Source organism: Galeopterus variegatus, unplaced genomic scaffold (genome assembly GCF_000696425.1).
Source record: "Galeopterus variegatus unplaced genomic scaffold, G_variegatus-3.0.2 Scaffold2285, whole genome shotgun sequence".
Classification (NCBI taxonomy): Eukaryota; Metazoa; Chordata; class Mammalia; order Dermoptera; family Cynocephalidae; genus Galeopterus; species Galeopterus variegatus.
Window position 1 is genome coordinate 288954 of NW_007728396.1, and position 7600 is coordinate 296553.

At 47.6% G+C, this 7600-nt stretch overlaps 1 protein-coding gene across 1 annotated transcript in view; it reads left to right on the plus strand.

Annotated features, from left to right (window-relative positions):
• The window catches only part of ABCC12 (ATP-binding cassette, sub-family C (CFTR/MRP), member 12), a 26108-nt gene that overhangs the window by 6253 nt on the left and 12255 nt on the right, over positions 1-7600 (plus strand). Inside the window, exons 3-7 of the mRNA XM_008581163.1 lie at positions 1204-1351; positions 1643-1876; positions 3223-3432; positions 3879-4026; positions 6570-6718. Coding sequence (XP_008579385.1) covers positions 1204-1351; positions 1643-1876; positions 3223-3432; positions 3879-4026; positions 6570-6718 — 889 coding nt within the window. The remainder of the gene's footprint in view (positions 1-1203; positions 1352-1642; positions 1877-3222; positions 3433-3878; positions 4027-6569; positions 6719-7600) is intronic.

Consider the following 7600-nt stretch of genomic DNA (forward strand, 5'->3'; position numbering starts at 1 on the left):
GTTGCCAGGAAGCACTGAGAGAAAAGGTCTGTACAAGTGACCGTGGAGGACCGAATTTTCCTTCTACCTATCTAGCCAGTACTTCTCCATCTGTTTTGGATGTTTCCTTCCACCACCCAACATCAGCTTAGATCCTCTTCGCTTCTGTGCTATCTCCTGTTCTTAGGTGATCTCATCCACTCCAAAGGCTTAAACACCAAATACATGCTGACTATCTCAATAACACGTGTGGCCCTAGCTCATGCCTCTCTTCCAGACTCTGAATCCCTCTGCCCAGCGTCCGACTGGATGCTGATATCATAAGCATCTTATATCTAAAGCTGCGTTCTCGATCCTCAGCTCCAACCTGACAATATTTTTCTCCTCCTCTTCTTTTCCTCATCTCCGTAAGCTCCATCTGCAGTTCGTCAGGCCAGAAACTGGGATCCATGCTTGATTCCCCTTCCCCTTTCCTCCACATGTAATCATCAGTAAGCCCTGTTTTCTCTCTCTGTCCACCTTTCCTTACATCCCCTGCTTCACTGTGCCAGGCCCCGCCTGGGTGCTGCCAGTCTCCTACTGCACTGTCTGGCTTTTAACTTTGCCCCCCATAATTCATTACTCTCCCAGCAGCCAAATGATCTTCTAAATATGCAAAATGATCTTATCACATTGGCTTAAAAACCTGCAGTGTCTTCCTGTGCTCTTGGGATGAAATCTAAACTCCTTCTCGAGGCCTCTGAGGTCCTGTGAGATTAGGGCCCTCAAGATTTGGCCCTGCCTTGGCTCCCAGTGTCTTGTCTCAGCCGCTCTCCTTCACGCACCGTGCTCCTGTCACACTGGCTGTCCTTCAGATCTCTGAAACTGAGAGTCCTCTCTGCACTGGAGAAGATTTTTCTCTTGACTCCTCTGTTGCCCCTGTTTTCTTGTCAGAGCTGGTATTGAGGCAGACATGGACAGTAGGTGGAGGAAACAAAGGCCTGGGAAGTGCCCAAATGCCAGAGTCATACCAACTCGTGTCCAGACAATAACCCCTGCCCTTCCTGTGTGCCACCTGCCCAGGAAGAGAAGAAAAGAGATTCAGTGCTGCTTGCCTGAAGACACCGCTGCCAGGGACAAGGCAGGCTGGCCTAAACACCTTTGCAAGGGTTTGTCTGCCAGAGCAGCTCCAAACAGCCCAGGGAAAGGTCAACCCCTTTTTCTCTTGCTGTCCTTTCATTGCAGATTTCGAATCCTCTGGGATGAAGAGGTGGAAAGGGTGGGTCCTGAGAAGGCCTCCCTGGGCCGAGTGGTCTGGAAATTCCAGAGGACGCGTGTTTTGATGGATATTGTTGCCAACATCCTGTGCATCATCATGGCAGCCCTGGGGCCGGTGAGTGGGGGTGGCCCTTCCTTTGCCTTGTCTCTTAGGTCCCCAGCCTGGCAAAGAGTGTCATTGGTTACTTTGTCTACGAGCTGGTGGGTTGAGTACACTGTCATTATCTTTGTGCTCCTCAGGGGTGAATTTTCATAAAGCTAATCTTTGTCAAAAGCACAGCAGCAGCCACTGAAATTAATTAAAAGGTTTGCCTCATAAAGTCAGCTTGCTGACATTATCTGAGGCCTCTTACACCAACCTCAACCCCCAGTGGCCCTCTCCTCTCCCCACTGCGCTGTTTTACAGACGGTTCTCATTCACCAAATCCTCCAGCAGACTGAGAGCACCTCCGGGGAAGTCTGGGTTGGCATCAGCCTGTGTGTAGCCCTTTTTGCCACTGAGTTTACCAAAGTCCTCTTTTGGGCCCTTGCCTGGGCCATAAATTACCGCACGGCGATCCGGCTGAAGGTGGCCCTCTCCACCTTGGTTTTCGAAAACCTGGTGTCCTTCAAGACATTGACACACATCTCTGTTGGCGAGGTAAGCTGGTCCAGAAGGAGTCTAATGTTAGAAAATGAGTCCCAAGTTTTCTGAATCTGTGTGAGATTTTTTTCCTGGGTGGAACACCTGCTTCCATTTTGCTTGTCCATGTCCTGCCCATCATGTCCCCTGTCCCTGAAAAGTGAGGTGATGGAGACTCAAAACACTGGAGAGATTCAGGGAAAGGAGGGCTCCATTCAAGCTGGAGGATTTCAAAAAGCTTCCTAGTTCCAGCTGGAACAGGGCCCAGGAGTGACTTCATCCGGTCCCTTTGACTGTCAATGAGGACACTGAGGCAGTGCAGAGCACACCATAGGCATTTGATACAACTGATGGACTGATGGATCCAGTCATTCCAATTGTGTAGCATTTGGGGTGCCAAAGCCATGGTGGACTTCAGAGTTGACATTTTCTTAAGCCCTAATCCTTAGCAATAAAATCCTTACCACTTACTCAAGAAAATTTCCCTAATCAAGGGAGCCCCAGGTGATGTGAGGAATGAGAAAGGATTTGCTTCTCTCCCAGTTGCTCTTTTAGCACGTTCAAAGCATCCTATATCAAATATGATTAGATTCAGCTGCATGTAACAGGAAACCAAAAATAACATTGGATTAAGCAAGATAAATTTTTTTCACTCTATGTGAAATGAGGTTGGGAGAGGGCAATCCAGCTCGGAGCGAGGGGAGAAGAAAAAAGGGGGTGCCTTCCAAGTTGAGTTGGCTCCCTTGAAGAATACATCCCCAAAGTCCCATTCAACCCTTTGGCTTACATCTCATTGCCCTTGACATAGTCACATGACTGCACTCCTTCCACAAAGGAGGCTGGGAAATGCAGTCTTTTAGCTGGGCACATTGCTTGCTGCCTTGAATAAAATGGAGTTATGGTCACAGGAAGTAGGGAAGAATAGATGTAGGGTAGGCAGCTAGCAGTGTCTCTCCAGCACACTCCTAGACAGTAATGTTACTATTTTAAGTCTTTCTTTGCTGGAATTCTTGGTCTTAAAAGATTGGCCTTTCCAAAGTCGTACCAGAATGAGACCCGTAAAACTCATCCTATGGTCACCCAGTGACCTCCTCCCCCTTTAAGGCATTTTTTCTCTTCGTCTCTCCTGAGCCATCCTGAAAGCCTTCAGTTGAGGAAATGTTGACTCTTCCAAATCCTGAACCCTTGTGCTTTCTTTCCAGGTGCTTAATATCCTATCAAGCGATAGCTATTCCTTGTTCGAAGCTGCCTTGTTTTGTCCCTTGCCAGCCACCATCCCCATCCTGATGGTCGTTTGTGCGGTGGCCTTCAGTTGAGGAAATGTTGACTCTTCCAAATCCTGAACCCTTGTGCTTTCTTTCCAGGTCCTTAATATCCTATCAAGCGATAGCTATTCCTTGTTCGAAGCTGCCTTGTTTTGTCCCTTGCCAGCCACCATCCCCATCCTAATGGTCGTTTGTGCGGTAGCCACCATCCCCATCCTGATGGTCGTTTGTGCGGTGTACGCCTTTTTCATTCTGGGGCCCACAGCTCTCATCGGGATATCTGTGTATGTCATATTCATCCCCATCCAGGTAATGGCAGGCCTTTGCTATTGTCACTGCTGTACATTTGCATTTGGCACACACCCTTTTACTGAGGTGGACAGAAGGCTTCATTTCCAGGGCATGGACCTGAAGCCTGTGCCCCTCTTTGTGCTCACAGTGTGCTTCCTTTTGTTGACACAGTGTAGTGTGAATGTGAATTCTCTGGGGTGTGGGGGCGTGCTTTCTTCATTTGCCAAAGTCCCCAGCACTCCCCTTGCATCCAGGCAATTCATGCATTTATATCACCCACCTGGTCCCCAGCGGCATCCCCAGCCCATGTCAGCTGCCACAACGCCAGGGAAGGACTTGGCTGAGCATGTCAAGCCAACTTCTCTTAGAACTTTTCCTGGCACTTAAACTCCAATCCTTGGATTTTTAGGCCAACTGCAACTCAGCAATTCTCTCTGAACACAGCATTTTTACCTTGATTTCAGATGTTTATGGCTAAGCTCAATTCAGCTTTCCGAAGATCAGCAGTTTCAGTGACAGACAAGCGAGTTCAGACAATGAATGAGTTTCTGACCTGCATCAAGCTGATTAAAATGTACGCCTGGGAGAAATCTTTTACAGACACCATTCGAGGTAGGATGAGCAGCTGCTTACTTACCCTGTAGAATGTGCTCTTCTAAGAGGTTCTTAAGCTTCCCAGGGCCGTGTGTTCCAGAAGGAGGCTAAGGGCACCCCCTGAGCTGCTCTGCAGGTCAAGATTTTCAAAGGATTACGGAGATTTTTATAACAGACACAGGTGTCTGTTCTGGTGAACCCAAGGGTGAGCGACATATGTTTTCACCTTTACTGGGGCATGTGGATTCTGGCACTGACCAGTTACCTTTTACAAAAATAATCCACTAAAACATTGTGAGCAGGAAAAGTGCTGTCCCAAGCCGTTTCCTTGACAAGAACATGTCTACACACCCATGCCCACATTCAGGCTTATATGTCTGTCTCCTCCTCGCTTGCAGCAGGCTCATTGTGTTTGGATGGCCACGGACTCAACATCCCTTGGGCAAGGATGCATGTGTAGTTTCATTTCTTTTTAAGATGATATTAAGACTATTTCATTCAAATATAAATGCAAATCTAATTGCAGGGACATTTACATAATTGCTGACATAGACTTAGGTGGTTGGTTAATGATCTGAGCCACTGTTACGATCGACTCTCTGGATCTACATTTACACTTCTGCAGCAGCATGTAATTGGGACTGAAGCTGGATATCTGCACTTTAGGGAGTGGCTTTAGAAAACCTGCTTCAATTCTCACCAAAAGAAGTGCCCCAGATTGGGACACCAGCAGCCAGCACCATGGGACCCTCTTGGAGGATCCAGAAATACTTCCTCACACTCTGAACTCACTTCAATACTGTTTAATTTGACTTGATTAAATTTTATTCCATTTGACTTAATTCAATTTAAACCAACTCAATTTCACTCAAGTTGGTTTAATATAATAAATGTATACCACGTTGTTACTATGTGCAAGGCCATGGGAGCTACACCAATGATCAGGAAAAGGTTCTCTGCTGTTCAGCTCAAAAATAGCCATGTTTGTTGGCTCTCCCTCCAGAATATATGCGGGATCCATCTGCTTCTCTCTGTTGCACTGCTACCCAGTCCAAGTCCTCTCCCTCTCGGACTATGGCAAGAACCTCCAAAGGCTCCCCCTACTTTCCCCCTCCCCCCTGCAATCCCTTATGCACCCAGCAGCCAGAGTGACCTTTTAAAAATGTCAATCAGACCCTGCCCTCCCACTGCTGGAAAATCTTTAGTGGCTTCTTATCACACTTAGATCATTCCAATTTAGTCTTTTGAATGAAATCCAAACTCCTTCATATGGCCTGTTAGGTCCAACAGGATCTGGCCCCTGGCACCCTCCCTGACCTCATCACATCTTACCCTGACCTTTAATAACTCCACTCGAGCCATACAAACCTTCTGTCTGTTTCTAGAACAACATGCCATGTTCATTTGTGCCCCAGGATCTTTGCACTTGCTGTTTCCTGTCTGGGATGCTCTTCTGCTGGACACTCATGGTGACTTTGTCTTGACTTTAGGTCTCCTCTCAAAGTCACTGACCCAAAGAGACCTTCTGGACCACAGTCCCAAGCTTGTCCATGTCCTACTGGTGCCTCTTAGTCACTTCACTCTGTTCATTTCTTTTATATCACCCAACCCAACTTGTAATTATCTGTTTATTTCCTTACTGTCTATCTCCCCCACTGGAAGAGGGTTGAGACCCTGTTTACCCCTATATTCCCCAGCACCAAGCAGAGCGTCTGGCTTATAGTAGACATCAGATTAAAACTTGTTGAGTGGGTGAACACGTGAATTCATGACTGTATAAGGTAAAATGGGGAAAGAGCCACAGAGAAACCAAGGGAAGCTCCATGGGGGAGAGGGAGAAATGCTCTTGAATTTTTGTGGCTGTTCTTGGGACACTGGCCAGGGGCCCCATCTGGCAGTCTTCAGGTCAGCATGTTTTATTTGTTCTCTGCAGTATTTAAAAGTATGGAGATGTATCATAAAAATCTGGATCTCAGGCTTCGGAAGGGTTGAAGGTCTGGTAACGCCAGGCTCCCTCGCACTGGGAAGTGGCTGTCCCTTTCCTGGAGGCACGTGTTCCCCCTTCTGCCACACTCCATGCCCTCCCTCTGGCCTTACATTCTGCCCACTCCCTTCATTTAAAGTATGTGCCTGGCCCCCCTAGCCATCTGAGTTTATGATACACAGAGTATCCTCGCACTGGGAAGTGGCTGTCCCTTTCCTGGAGGCACGTGTTCCCCCTTCTGCCACACTCCGTGCCCTCCCTCTGGCCTTACATTCTGCCCACTCCCTTCATTTAAAGTATGTGCCTGGCCCCCCTAGCCATCTGAGTTTATGATACACAGAGTATCAGGACTGGAAGGGACCTTGGGAACCACCCAGTTATGGCAGCTGACATGGACTGAGCTCCTAGAACATGCTGGGTTTGTGCTGGGGGCTTTCTGTTTTTCCTGTCATTTAAACTGCATGACAGGCATCATTGCCACTTGTGTGGAGGAGGATCAGGCAGGGCTAATACATTACTTAATGCTGTTGCTTGACATGCAAACTAAGACCACCGGGGGCTGTTTCCAATTTTGCAGATATAAGAAGGAGGGAATGGAAATTACTGGAAAAAGCTGGATTTGTCCAGAGTGGAAACTCAGCCCTGGCCCCCATTGTGTCCACCATAGCCGTTGTGCTGACCTTCACCTGCCACATCCTCCTGGGACGCAAGCTCACTGCCCCTGTGGTAAGAACCATCTCTGCATCTGCCCTCTCTTGTATCCCAGCACTTCCCAGGTGGGAAGCCCCTCACTCCCTTTGCTGGACACTGGCTTCAGAACAACCAGTCACAGTAGGCCGGACTGTGCCGGAATTCAACTGCAACTTTTAGAAAAAAGTGCTCGGGCTGACAAGGAGCCCGGGAGTTCCCAGCCACGATTTTTCCCCAGTCCATGGCAGGGCAGGGGTAGTAGTTAATATGGGAGCACAATCTTTCATTTGGGAAAAAAATTGAAACAAAGAGAGCACTTGGGTGTCTTATTCATATATATGAGAAAAAAAAAGAGAGTTTGAGAACATTCTCTCAGTGGGAGGAATTGCAGGTATCAAGAAAGGTAGTGGTGTTGGGATTGGAGTCTGGGCTTAGAAGCTGGGTCTGTCTTGATTAAATCCTGACTCTACACACAGAAGCATCCCTGGCTCCTAATGGCTGTACAAGTGTTTGCTGTTCTTATTAGCCAGATTGTCATCCAGGCCAGGCAAATGTGTGTTGAAAGCCTCAGAGGGAGAATTGGGATGAATGTTAGATGTTCATGTTTTTTACAAGGGGACTTGAGCATGCAAAGGTAAAGAAATGCTGAGCTAAAGGGAAAATGGCTCCTGCTTAAGAAAGAAACAGCTATGCGCTAGTTGGTTGCTGAGCTGGTTAGAGCAGGGTACTGAGGACATCCCTGTATTGGCCAGCTGCCAAAAAGAAAAAAAGAAAAACAAAATAGCTAAGATATTAACCAAGTGTCTGCAGGGCAAATAGTTGAAGGAAGTCAATGAAGGCAAGAGAATAAAAAAGAGAGAGAGAGAGAGAAGGAAATGAGCAAGTACAGCACAGGTAAAGCACACAGAGGAAGAATTG